We start from the raw sequence: 15,051 nt of genomic DNA on the forward strand, positions 1-15,051 counted from the left end.
ACAACCAAAATGTGCACCTCGAGGAAACAAATTAGACTTTGGTCGGCGATTTATGTTTAATTGTATTATTGTTAGCAAACACTTCCATACAATTTCACACTAATCTTCCTATTTCTCTCTTCTACTTATTACCATCAGTCGTTATTTGCTCCCTCAAACAAATGCTACCCGAACTGCAATGTTCCCATTGGTATATCATTTAAATAAAAATAATTGTCATTTGGAATTCTTGTTGAAGATATCACCATGTGACTTCATGTGAAAAATAACATATTGGTGATATATGTTGAATAATTGCCAATACACATTGAACACTTTTTGGGAAATAAACTAATCATTTTTCAAGTACACAACGAACATTTGTTTTAAATACTTTGAACATTTGTACAGTGAAGCTTTGCGATTAGTTTAAAGTACTCGAGAACCCACAACTGCCGAAAGGACGGCTGATTAGCTTGCGCATCGCATGTCCAAATGAAGCTTAGCGATTACCAAATCTTCCTTTGCAAGGTCACTAATGGACAAAAGATCCTCAAAGTAGTCAGCAAACATTTCGTCAAAAGGTATCATTGAGACAAATACTTTCGTCTACCAGATGACGCTTATCCTTACTTCCACCATTCTGGCGAGTTCTTCTCACTCGCTTGGTACCTTTGTAGGTGCATAACTCCAAAGCCCGGGCGGGGGCGTAGGGCGTATTGTAGCCACGCCTGTCTGGGCCGGCGTAAAGGGAGGAGCGTTGTTGCCATGCTTGCTTGTCGTCGAGGCTGTCTTCTTGTGGCCAGCCGGCATGCACTAGCCGGCTGGGCCGGGTGGCCGTACCTGGCCGGCTCACGCCGGGGAGCCGGCTCGTAGGTCAGCCGGATTGAGGGGCCTAGCTTGGCCCGATGTTTTGAAAAGAAATCCAGGTTTCGTTGTCTGCCGGGGGTCGTTCCCCCGACACACAGTCAATTTTCTTTTTTACAAATTCTTGTTAATGTATTCATCATAACAAGTAGTCGTTCAAGAAAGTGCCAGGAAACCGTAGAGGTGAGTTGGAGAAAGAATGTTCATGGATCCGCGTGGTGTTGTACTCACGCGTGCAGTACCCAAGTGCGGGTACAAATGGTTTGCTACTCCATGTTGCCTTCATTAGCCATACTATGTTGAGGTTCTTAATGTGTCGTCATCCATAAAAATAATCTGTCTTTGAGGCCGGCCGGCAGCTTTTCAACGTACGTAACTCGGCCAAACAGGGCGCGTGTTTGAATGATTGATCTCATATTACCCGCCTGTCATATCATGCGCATATACACGGATGGATCCATCAACCATATCTATCTAGTAGTACAGCAACAAATCAACATCACGGGCATTTTTGTAAACACGATTTCTTAAGTTAATTATTGCCTTGACGAATGTCAGTATCATCCTTTCAGCGGAGCGAATGGTATGATGCCCCGTTATCTTCCTTGCTACCAATTTGATTTCATACAAGATCACAAGATCAACCTTAATTTGCTTGCACCCCACAAAGTCGGGGCGGGGCGGCTATCTGATGGAAACCCACGATTCAACCGAGACCGTATCTCTTTGGATTTTCGATTCAGGATCTTCTTCAGGGCCTTACTTTAGATGTTATCTAAGTAGCTCCTCCCAAGTAGGTAGCTAGAAAATTTTAATAATACATGTTAAACTTTTTTGTATTATTTGATGAAATGTTTGAAAGAATATGAATATATACGTTGAACAAATTTTGAATACACATTGAACATTTTGTAATATACGATGAACAATTTTCGAACACACACTGAACATTTGTGTAATATACATTGAACAAATTTCAAAACAAAGAGTGAAAATTTGTATATTCGTTGAACAATTTATAACAAACAATTTTTTAATATATGATTAGCACTTTTGTAAGACGCAAGGAACTTTGTATAATGCACAAAAAGGAAAGAAAAATATAAAATTAAAAGAAAAAGAAAAGAAAAGAAAAGAAATAGAAACAAAAACAGAAAAAAGAGAAAAGAAACAGAAGAAAGAAAAAACAGCAAAGCGACCATGGGCCGGCCAAATCTAGGGCATCAGGAGGCCGCGCTTCAGTGAAACCACACCCTTTTGACGATCTTGAGCTTCAAATAGGAATCACATAGTCATATTGGTGGGACTGGACTCCATGCTAAAACGTGAACTTAGTGAAGCCCGAAGGTGATGGGCTTTTACATTCAGTTTGGCACAGTGCCGCCAATATATATTGAGAGCTCACGCATCACGTGCCGAAATGGACAAAGACTAAAGTAGTCAAGAAACATTTCATGAAAAGGCCACTAATGTATCATTGAGACGATTTTTTCCGCCTATATACAGCTGGCGCTTATCCTTATTCTTCCACCATTGTGGCGAATTCTTCTCACTCGCTTGGTACGTTTTTAGCTACATAACTCCAAATCCATCGACGTAAAACTACTGTACGATGGGCAATACACCAAGAAAAGTTCACATAATGTATCTCTCGTGCAGTGGCGGAGCTACGGCTGGGTAAAACCAGGCCATGATCCGCCCAGCTCAACTAAAGTTTAGTGAAGACTGGTGCTTAATTTGGGCCCTGAGAGCAAAACTTTAGATGTATAAGATGTGGATGTAGCTCCGCCACTGCTCTCGTGCTCACACACACACACACACAGAGACGGCATGGGGAGTGGATCTGATCCTGCAACTTGTATAGTATACTCTCTACCGTCTGTCCGTCTACCTGTATGCATGCTAGGAGACCATATGGGATGGAAGTGACCCCTGTTCCATGCCGTCTATGTCAGTGTATGCTGTAGCAGTGCGGGGACTGGATCTGATCCCAACTTGTATAGTATACTCTCTACCGTCTACATTTATGCATGCTAGGAGACCATATGTGATGGAAAGTGACCCCTGTTCCATGCCGTCCATGTCAGTGTATGCTGTAACAGTCAGTTTTTTCTTTTTACAAATGTGGAGCCTAACGTGTCATTAGTCCTTTGCCATCCTTACTGATATTAACCACAACAATAAGTTGTGGAAGGAGGTGCGAGGGAGAAAACCAGTAGTGCCGGAGAGGGTATGGTGGAGAAAGAAGCCGGTGTTCATGGATCCGCGTGGTGCTGCACTCACGCGCGCAGCACCCAAATGTGTGTGCAAATGTTTTGCTACTCCATGTTACCTTCACTAGCCATATTATGTTGAGGCTCTAAATGTGTCACCATCCATATATGAAATAATCGTCTTTGAAGCCGTCCGGCTAGTTTTCAACGTACGTAACTCGGCCGGACCAGGTATGTTTTGAATGATTTATCTCATTTTAGCCGCCTATCATATGATGTGCATATGCATTGATAGGTTCGTCCATCATATTCATAACTAGTAGACGAATCAACCACGCTGGCGTTTTTGTAAACACAATGACATTAGTTAATTATTGCCTTGACGAATGTCCGTATCATCCTTTCAGCAGAACGAATGGTATGATCCCCCGTTATTGTCCTTGCTACCTATTTAATTTCATACTAGATCACAAGAGATTTGCAGGCAGTCCACAAACTCAGCGTCGGGCGGCTATGTGATGGAAACCCACGATTCAAATGAAACCGTACCATCTGGATGTTGGATTCAGGATCTTCTTCGGGGCCTCACTTTGGATGTTATCTGGCTAGCTCCTTCCAAGTAGGTATCTACCTCTTGTCTGTGCTATTTGTCTGCATGTTTTCAGAAGAGTACCTCTTGCTGCATGCCATGTTTATTTCTTCTTGATGGAAATGATCTTGTCTTGGTCTGAGTAAATTGATGAATTAGTTGGTGAGTCTATTTTGTCTGGGTTTCAATAGTGTTTAAGGTTGCCCTGCGATTAAATTAAGAAAGCAACTATGGGTGTGTCCGTCTTGGAGTTGATTCCTACTTTTCTTTTCCGATAAATAGCTATTTTACTAACTCAAAATTAATTCAACATATAGCATGGAGTTGACACACAACATATAGCATGATTAAAATGCACATAACCAATCCTAAGAGTCTCACAAATTAAGAAAGACATAAAGGCAAAAGTAAGTCATGTGCGACCGAAACTATGCCTATGTCGAGGATGGTGAATGTCCTATCAGGAGACTATGCCACCACCCATATTGGAAAAAATGTCCTTGACCACCTGCTCCAAACATGTACACACATCCACGAATAGCGGAAGATACTCCATTCGTTGTAGCATATACCACGTACGAAGCCAATGCCTACAACGATGGATAACCTACATGGGAGAAGAGCTTTTTACATTTAAGAAACCATATCATTTCAACAGAGACAATGTGACCATAGTAAGACAGACGCTACCACCCTTATTAGCATACAGTTTCTTTGGGGTGTACTGTCAAGCCAAACAATATATATTGTCAACACTTGTTGGTGGATACAAATTTGACGTTATTTGGATGGACCACGTAGAACATGCAACCATGCATCTAAAAAAGAGGCGTTTGATTGTCTCGTCAAGATTGGAAAACTACAATGAGGTATAGAGTTGGATACTATTCTCGGAGTGTGGCGTTTCCCAACCACTTGTCCACCCACAATCGAACCTCTAAGCCGTCCTTTATCTTGAATGAATCAAAGCAGAAAATATGTTTATTTGCCTCCATTAGGTTTGCCCAAAAATATGAATTTCCAGGCATCTAGCATGCTTGAGATAGGCTTTTGGACCTAAGCACTTATTGTATAAGAGGGTTTAACATACACCATCCTTGGTAAGAAGCTTGTAAGACATTTGCTAATTAAGGCATTATTTTTGACATGGTTGGCGTTTCCGAACCACTTGTCCACCCATAATCGAACCTCCGAGCCGTCCTTTATCTTGAATGAATCAAAGCGGAAAATATGTTTATTTGCCTTCATCAGTTTTGCACAAAAATATGAATTTCCAGGCATCTAGCATGCTTGAGATAGGCTTTTGGACCTAAGCACTTATTGCATAAGAGGGTTTAACATACACCATCCTTGGTAAGAAGCTTGTAAGCCATTTGCTAATTAAGGCATTATTTTTGACATGGATGTCCTGCATACCTAGACCTCCTCGTCGACAAACCATACTCCGTTTGGTTAGATATATATTTTTTCTTTTCACTGTCCCCTATCAAAAGAATTTGGATCTAGATCTTGCGGAATCCATTTTGAGAGCTGGAAAAAGGAAAGCACGTGGAGAATCTAATTTGGGAGAACATGATTGATCAAGACAAAGTCTTCCTCTAATAGAGAGCAACTTGCCTTTTCAACTACCCACTCGTTTGCCTAAGCACTCTTCAATGTGTTTCCACTCCGTATTAATGAGGTGTCCATAATGAATCAGAATTCCCCAGCATCGAGTAGTAGTACAGCAGTATCTGATTTGAGTTGAATCCTAGTTAGGCGTGGCATAGGTATTAGCTACTGCGGGATTGGTGGTGCGAGTGGTGTTAGCATGTCCTAAGTCATGGTGTCTACATGAGCACTTGGGAGATTTCAAGGAGTTTTGGCATGTTCGTACATAACGAAGTTGAGGTGCTAGTATACGGCGTGTTCTGTTGCCGCCGGACTTCAGTTGCCGGTTTGCCACCTTCCAAGAGACGGGCGGTGTGAGACGAGGATGAGGAGTGAAGTTTGTGTTCAAGTGCTCATCGACGTAAGATTCTGTTGTAGTTGAAGCGTGTCACAATCGAGGGGCTATCGTGTGAGGTCAGTGAGGACGAAGACATGAGGGATTATTACAAGACGTCAACACATGTAGTATGCAAATTAATTGCCTCTCATGGTGTCGTGGCTCTCTACATCGGCCTGCAGTTTTCTTCTAAATAAACTACGGACTAAAAAAGATGCCTTGCTCTTGCTGGAATCTCCAAGCCTCTAGCTATAAATAAGCCAGCTGAGCTGCTGTCGGAAAGAAACCCAGCGACCAATCCCTCATTCCGTAAACTGATCAGCCATGTCGCAAGTGCAGCATAGCCTCCACGAGCTGCTGCTGCTGCTGCAGGCGAGGTCGCCGTCCCCACAGGCAGCCCTAGTGGTCTCTCTCCTGCTCTTCTGTCCACTTCTCGTACTCCTCGTGGCACGTCGCTTCGGGACGCCGTCGACGGCCACCGTCACCGCGAGAGCCAGGGAAGATCAGCTCAGCAAGTTGCCTTCTCCTCCCAGCAGGCTCCCCATCATCGGCCACCTGCACCTCGTCGGGCCCCTCCCGCACGTCTCCCTCCGCGACCTCGCCGCCGAGCACGGCCGCGATGGACTCATGCTCCTCCGCCTCGGAGCCGTCCCGACGCTCATCGTGTCGTCGCCGAGCGCAGCGCAGGCTGTGCTGCGCACCCACGACCACGTCTTCGCGTCCCGGGCCTACTCCCCCGTCACCGACATCCTCTTCTACGGCTCCACGGACGTCGCCTTTTGCCCCTACGGCGAGCACTGGCGGCAGGTCAAGAAGATCGCTACTACGCACCTCCTCACCAACAAGAAGGTCCGCTCCTACCGCCATGCGCGCGAGAACGAGGTAACCAACCATCAATTTGAATTTGATTGCGGTTCTCAAAAAAATAAATAAAATGAATTTGATTGCACCATGTGTATATTGTCCACCTCATGGGCTATACTGAAATTAACTATTGTTGCATGTGCTCACCTCCTCGATCTACAAGGTGAGGTTGGTGGTAGCCAAGATCCGGGAGGCCGCCGCAGCAGGCACCGCCATGGACCTGAGCGACCTGCTCAACGCCTTCACCAACGACGTCGTGTGCCACGCCGTGTCCGGGAAGCTTTTCAGGAAACAAGGCCACAACAAGCTCTTCCGGGAGCTCGTCGAGGCCAACTCGTCGCTCATCGGCGGTTTCAACCTGGAGGACTACTTCCCGGTGCTGGTGAAGCTGGACTTCATCAAGAGGATGGTTTGCGCCAAGGCCCAGAAGGTGAACAAGATGTGGGACCAACTGCTCAATAGCCTCATCGATCAGCATGCAAGCAGGCCCGCGTCAGAACAGGGCGGCGAAGACAGCGACTTCATCGACGTGTTGCTTTCCATTCAACAAGAGTACAATCTTACGAGAGACCATATTAAGGCTCAGTTGGAGGTATGACCTCACAAACCGCACCTACCTACACATACTAACGTTCCGTTCCAAATTATTTGAAGTTATAGCTTTGTGTTTAGTCAAATTTTACTATATTTGACTAAGTCTGTACAAAAGATTCTTAATATTTACAACATCAATATATATAGTATACAGAATATATTTGGTAACGACGCTAATTTGGTTACAATAATATTGTTATAGAATTTTTTTTCTATAAACTTGGTCAATTTAAAATAGTTGACTTAAAGACAAACATAAAACTTTAAATAATTTGGAACGGAGACTGTAGCTTATGTATGTTGTTCATTCTGATATGTGTATACGTGTGTATGTATGTATGCAGATCATGTTTGAAGCTGGCACTGATACATCATTCATAGTGTTGGAATATGCCATGGTTCGGCTCATGCAAAAACCCCACCTCATGAATAAGCTGAAAACCGAGGTGAGGAGCACTATGTCCAAGGGGAAAGAAATGATCACCGAAGACGATCTGAGCAGTTTGGCCTACCTAAAGGCAGTCATCAAAGAGACACTCCGGCTCCATATGCCCGCACCACTCCTCGTGCCTCACCTCTCCATGGCTGACTGCAAAATTAACGGCTACACGATACCATCAGGAACGCGCGCCATCGTCAACAGCTGGGCTCTTGCAAGGGATCCTAGCAGCTGGGAGAGCGCAGAAGAGTTCATGCCTGAGCGGTTCATGGAAGGTGGCAGCGCTGCAACTATGGACTACAAGGGAAACGATTTCCCCTACTTGCCTTTTGGGACTGGGCGGAGGATATGCCCAGGTATCAACTTTGCAATTGTGACCATTGAAGTCATGCTAGCAAATCTCATGTACCACTTCGACTGGGAGCTACCATCAGAATCAATGGAAGCTGGCATCAGTATGACTGAATCATTTGGGGTAACAGTCCACCGAAAGGAGAAGCTCCTACTTGTCCCTGTAGCGCCAGAAGATTAGTAAAAACTAGTCCATATGACCTACCTATATAATAGTCATATGGATTTTTTGGACTTTTTTTTATTAAGCACGAGTGTATTGGGTAAATAAAGCATTGCATCACAAATCAATTACCATATTCATGACTAGCAATTAAGTCTAGTACATGAACGCTCATTTGGACAGTTTATAACTTTATATGTGCGACTAGTCGATTAAAATTTCCTTATCAACAATACTCAACACTTACTTGTACAACTGGGTTTTTAGTAATATATAGACAACACTGCTCACTTCCACAGGTCACAATTAAATAGCCTCTGACGGGCTTCCATTTTCCTTCACCAAGGTAATTGCCACTGATGAGATCATCAAGCTTGCCAGCTGAAAAAAGTCGGACCTTGTATTGGAAACATGCCTCACGTCATCGGGCACCACCTGCAGCCAAGGTTGGCTTTAACGCATACGCTTGTCAATTTTTTTGATAGACCCCCCCTCTCATTCTCACAGAGCCACTAATGGCACTGGTGTGTGATCTGAAGTGCTCTTAGTATGATGTGTTATGCAAGGACACACCTCAATCCACACCGTAATTAATTCATTGCATCGTCACAAACAATAATACAGAATTCTTCATCTTTAATGACTTAGTAGTCCTCACATTGCATAGTCATGTTGGAAAATGTCACTTCCGTTTTCTCGGTTTTACATTGTAATTATACCCTCTCCAAGCTCTCTCTATATAGCATGCAATCATTCTTTTGTTATCCTGGATTGCCACAAGTAAACTCCTTTTTGTCTTGATTTTGATCTCCCACTAGATTTATCTATGCCTTGTTAAGTCTTGCACGCCTACTTCCATGACTCCCATAATTTACCTTGGGTTTAGGCACATTTGCAACATCAGAAGAGGCTCTTTTTTGTCCATATTCTATGTTTTTGAATTCTTCATTCAACATGATGTTCTTCACCATCTCTAGTGTCGGCCTACCGTTTGAACGTGAATTGCTGAGTGACACAAAAAGCGTGTTCCAGCTATTAGGAATGGAACTCGTTTGCAACAATGCTTGCACTTGATCGTCAAACTTGATCTTCATAGATAAGAGCTGATTAGACGGTATTGGAAGACATTCAATTTCTCAATCAAATTATTTTCATATTGGTAGTCAAGCTAGTCACCATCTATCATCATCTATGAGTCATATAACAACTCATCATTATTTTAACACATTCTAGCACATAACTCATCATTATCATACTAACAACTCCTACTGATCATCATAGTCATAACCAACACTAGTTAACTGTTCTTAGAACATGATGAGTACTAATTAGGACATGCTACTCTCTCTAAGGTAAAATGGCATATAACAAGATAGCCCTTGACTCTCCATTATGGAGAATGGAGATCCACCTGTCTCCAGTTTGTGGGCTTCGCACCATGTTGCCTCCAAGTAGCTCCCTGCGATCATTCATAACTTTTCTCCATCCTTTGATTGTGAGGTATTCATCTCTTCGAGTAATCATCTATGCACTGCGTGGGCTAGAGGCAGACTTGGCCTTAAGCTAATAATATCCATGTCAACTTTCATATGCATCAGATGAGGCACACAATCCTTCGGGGGTTTCTGTTGAAGAACATAATAATAACGTAGTTAGCAATGCAATTTAGATTTAGAACAATGTATGCAAAAGATGCACTAGTGTCATAATAGCAAAAAATCTTACCATCCTATTTCCATCAAGATGTTACCGTAGTTCAACGCGTGGACTAGTGGCATGTATTGATCATAATGTGCAGGAGTTTCATAATTTTTATTGAAAATCTCAACATCAGTAATAAAAGAGACAAGATAATTTTTCTCCTCTCAAGTTAGTTCAAAGCCATCGGTGTTGTAGGTTTTGTCTACTACCTTCCGTATATTTCGTGAAGAATGGAAATAAGCTGTCAACTATTTTTAAATAAACAATATAAATTACTTAACAAATTTATTTGACAAACTCACACAGAGATAGAACTGGAAGCATCTCCACATTCACCCAAATGTCGATATTATCTTCAACATCATCTTCAGAACGAATATCTAAGCTTATTTGCATATCGTCCTGAAATTCATAGGCCTTGCATAGAGCTCTCCAATTTGAGCAACCAAAATGTGTGTGATTAACTGCATTGTAGACCTTAATCGTGAAAGCGTAACCATGTTGAGTCCTAAGTTGAGCTATCTTCTTTTCCATATTGTCACTATCTTGGAAATCGAGCTTATCCAACACAAACAGTCTTGCATGGTGATGACCCACAAGTATAGGGGATCTATCGTAGTCCTTTCGATAAGTAAGAGTGTCGAACCCAACAAGGAGCAGAAGGAAATGATAAGCGGTTTTCAGCAAGGTATTCCATGCAAGCACCGAAATTATCGGTAATAGATAGTTTTGTGATAAGGTAATTTGTAACGGGTAACAAGTAATGAATGTAAATAAGGTGCAGCAAGATGGCCCAATCCTTTTTGTAGCAAAGGGCAAGCCTGGACAAACTCTTATATAGAGAAAAGCGCTCCCAAGGACACATGGGAATTATCGTCAAGCTAGTTTTCATCACGCTCATATGATTCGCGTTCGTTACTTTGATAATTTGATATGTGGGTGGACCGGTGCTTGGGTGCTGCCCTTTCTTGGACAAGCATCCCACTTATGATTAACCTCTATTGCAAGCATCCGCAACTACAAAAGAAGTATTAAGGTAAACCTAACCATAGCATGAAACATATGGATCCAAATCAGCCCCTTACGAAGCAACTCATAAACTAGGGTTTAAGATTCTGTCACTCTAGCAACCCATCATCTACTTATTACTTCCCAATGCCTTCCTCTAGGCCCAAACAATGGTGAAGTGTCATGTAGTCGACGTTCACATAACACCACTAGAGGAGAGATAGCATATATCTCATCAAAATATCGAACGAAGACCAAATTCACATGACTACTTATAGCAAGACTTCTCCCATGTCCTCACTAACAAACGTAACTACTCACAAATCATATTCATGTTCATAATCAGAGGGGTATTAATATGCATAATGGATCTGAACATATAATCTTCCACCAAATAAACCAACTAGCATCAACTACAAGGAGTAATCAACACTACTAGCAACCTATAGGTACCAATCTGAGGCTTTGGGACAAAGATTGGATAAAAGAGATGAACTAGGGTTTGAGAGGAGATGGTGCTGGTGAAGATGTTGATGGAGATTAACCCCCTCCCGATGAGAGGATCGTTGGTGATGATGATTTCCCCCTCCCGGAGGGAAGTTTCCCCGACAGAACAGCTCTGCCGGAGCCCTAGATTGGTTCCGCCAAGGTTCCGCCTCGTGGCGGCGGAGTTTCTTCCCAAAAGCTTGCTTATGATTTTTTCTCGGACGAAAGACTTCATATAGCTGAAGATGGGCACCGGAGGCCTGCCTATTGTGGAACGTAGTAATTTCAAAAAAATTCCTACGCACATGCAAGATCATGGTGATGCATAGCAACGAGAGGGGAGAGTGTTGTCCACGTACCCTCGTAGACCGAAAGCGGAAGCGTTAGCACAACGCAGTTGATGTAGTCGTACGTCTTCATGATCCGACCGATCAAGTGCCGAACGCACGGCACCTCCGAGTTCAGCACACGTTCAGCCCGATGACGTCCTTCGAACTCCGATCCAGCCAAGTGTTGAGGGAGAGTTATGTCAGCACGACGGCGTGGTGACGATGATGATGTTCTACCAACGCAGGGCTTCGCCTAAGCACCGCTACAGTATTATCGAGGTGGACTATGGTGGAGGGGGGCACCGCACACGGCTAAAAGATCAAACGATCAATTTGTGTGTCTTTGGGGTGCCCCCTGCCCCCGTATATAAAGGAGCAAGGGGGGAGGTGCAGCCGGCCAGGGAGGAGGTGCGCCAGGAGGAGTCCTACTCCCACCGGGAGTAGGACTCCCTCCCTTCCTTGTTGGAATAGGAGAAGGGGAAAGAGGTGGAGGAGAGGAAGGAAAGGGGGGCGCCGCCCCCTCTCCTTGTCCTATTCGGACTAGGGGGGAGGGGCGCGCGGCCCTTGCCCTGGCCGCCTCTCCTCAACTCCACTAAGGCCCACTATGGCCCATTAACCCCCGGGGGGTTCCGGTAACCCCTCCGGTACTCCGGTAAAATCCCGATTTCACCCGGAGCACTTCCGATATCCAAATATAGGCTTCCAATATATCAATCTTCATGTCTCGACTACTTCGAGACTCCTCGTCATGTCTGTGATCACATCCGGGACTCCGAACAACCTTCGGTACATCAAAACATATAAACCCATAATATAACTGTCATCGAAACGTTAAGCGTGCGGACCCTACGGGTTCGAGAACTATGTAGACATGACCGAGACACGTCTCCGGTCAATAACCAATAGCGGAACCTGGATTCTCATATTGGCTCCCACATATTCTACGAAGATCTTTATCAGTCAAACCGCATAACAACATACGTTGTTCCCTTTGTCATCGGTATGTTACTTGCCCAAGATTCAATCGTCGGTATCTCAATACCTAGTTCAATCTCGTTACCGGCAAGTCTCTTTACTCGTTTCGTAATACATCATCCCGCAACTAACTCATTTAGTTGCAATGCTTGCAAGGCTTAAGTGATGTGCATTACCGAGTGGGCCCAGAGATACCTCTCCGACAATCGGAGTGACAAATCCTAATCTCGAAATACGCCAACCCAACAAGTACCTTCGGAGACACCTATAGAGCACCTTTATAATCACCCAGTTACGTTGTGACGTTTGGTAGCACACAAAGTGTTCCTCTGGTAAACGGGAGTTGCATAATCTCATAGTCATAGGAACATGTATAAGTTATGAAGAAAGCAATAGCAACATACTATACGATCGAGTGCTAAGCTAACGGAATGGGTCAAGTCAATCTGATCCCGTTAATCAAATGACAACCCATGTCAATGGATAGGAAACATAACCATCTTTGATCAACGAGCTAGTCAAGTAGAGGCATACTAGTGACACTCTGTTTGTCTATGTATTCACACAAGTATTACGTTTCCGGTTAATACAATTCTAGCATGAATAATAAACATTTATCATGATATAAGGAAATAAATAATAACTTTATTATTGCCTCTAGGGCATATTTCCTTCAGTCTCCCACTTGCACTAGAGTCAATAATCTAGTTCACATCACCATGTGATTTAACACCAATAGTTCACATCACCATGTGATTAACACCCATAGTTCACATCGTCATGTGACCAACCAAAGGGTTTACTAGAGTCAATAATCTAGTTCACATCGCTATGTGATTAACACCCAAAGAGTACTAAAGTATGATTATGTTTTGCTTGTGAGATAATTTTAGTCAACGGGCCTATCACATTCAGATCCGTAAGTATTTTACAAATTTCTATGTCTATAATGCTCTGCACGGAGCTACTCTAGCTAATAGCTCCCACTTTCAATATGTATCCAGATTGAGACTTAGAGTCATCTGGATCATTGTCAAAACTTGCATCGACGTAACCCTTTACGACGAACCTTTTGTCACTTTCATAATCGAGAAACATATCCTTATTCCACTAAGGATAATTTTGACCGCTGTCCAGTGATCTACTCCTAGATCACTATTGCACTCCCTTGCCAAACTTAGTGGTAGGGTATACAATAGATCTGGTACACAGCATGGCATACTTTATAGAACCTATCGTTGAGGCATAGGGAATGACTTTCATTCTCTTTCTATCTTCTGCCGTGGTCGGGCTTTGAGTTCTTACTCAATTTCACACCTTGTAACACAGGCAAGAACTCTTTCTTTGACTGTTCCATTTTGAACTACTTCAAAATCTTGTCAAGGTATGCACTCATTGAAAAAACTTATCAAGCGTCTTGATCTATCTCTATAGATCTTGATGCTCAATATGTAAGCAGCTTCACCGAGGTCTTTCTTTGAAAAACTCCTTTCAAACACTCCTTTATGCTTTGCAGAATAATTCTACATTATTTCCGATCAACAATATGTCATTCACATATACTTATCAGAAATGTTGTAGTGCTCCCACTCACTTTCTTGTAAATACAGGCTTCACCGCAAGTCCGTATCAAACTATATGCTTTGATCAACTCATCAAAGCGTATATTCCAACTCCGAGATGCTTGCACCAGTCCATAGATGGATCGCTGGAGCTTGCACATTTTGTTAACACCTGTAGGATCGACAAAACCTTCTGGTTGCATCATATACAACTCTTCTTTAATAAATCCATTAAGGAATGCAGTTTTGTTTATCCATTTTCCAGATTTCATAAAATGCGGTAATTGCTAACATGATTCGGACAGACTTAAGCATAGATACGAGTGAGAAACTCTCATCGTAGTCAACACCTTGAACTTGTCGAAAACCTTTTGCGACAATTCTAGCTTTGTAGATAGTAACACTACTATCAGCGTCCGTCTTCCTCTTGAAGATCCATTTAATCTCAATGGTTCGCTGATCATTTGGGCAAGTCAATCAAAGTCCATACTTTGTTCTCATACATGGATCCCATCTTAGATTTCATGGCCTCAAACCATTTCGCAGAATCTGGGCTCATCATTGCTTCCTCATAGTTCGTAGGTTCGTCATGGTCAAGTAACATGACCTCCAGAATAGGATTACCGTACCACTCTGGTACGGATCTCACTCTGGTTGACCTACGAGGTTCGGTAGTAACTTGATCTGAAGTTACATGATCATCATCATTAGCTTCCTCACTAATTGGTGTAGGAGTCACAGGAACAGATTTCTGTGATGAACTACTTTCCAATAAGGGAGCAGGTACAGTTACCTCATCAAGTTCTACTTTCCTCCCACTCACTTCTTTCGAGAGAAACTCCTTCTCTAGAAAGGATCCATTCTTAGCAACGAATATCTTGCCTTCAGATCTGTGATAGAAGGTGTACCCAACAGTAACTTTTGGGTATCCTATGTAGACGCAT

The 15,051-nt window shown here is 43.1% G+C and overlaps 1 protein-coding gene across 1 annotated transcript; it reads left to right on the forward strand.

The window, feature by feature from the left end:
• Positions 1-5,909: 5,909 nt before the first annotated feature.
• LOC109733316 (indole-2-monooxygenase-like) lies at positions 5,910-8,302 on the forward strand. Its single transcript, XM_040401395.3, has 3 exons — positions 5,910-6,517; positions 6,663-7,091; positions 7,438-8,302. Exons 1-3 carry the CDS (start codon positions 5,960-5,962, stop codon positions 8,062-8,064), a joined length of 1,614 nt encoding a protein of 537 aa, XP_040257329.1. The 5' UTR covers positions 5,910-5,959; the 3' UTR covers positions 8,065-8,302.
• Positions 8,303-15,051: the final 6,749 nt, after the last annotated feature.

Source organism: Aegilops tauschii, chromosome 2 (assembly GCF_002575655.3).
Source record: "Aegilops tauschii subsp. strangulata cultivar AL8/78 chromosome 2, Aet v6.0, whole genome shotgun sequence".
Classification (NCBI taxonomy): Eukaryota; Viridiplantae; Streptophyta; class Magnoliopsida; order Poales; family Poaceae; genus Aegilops; species Aegilops tauschii.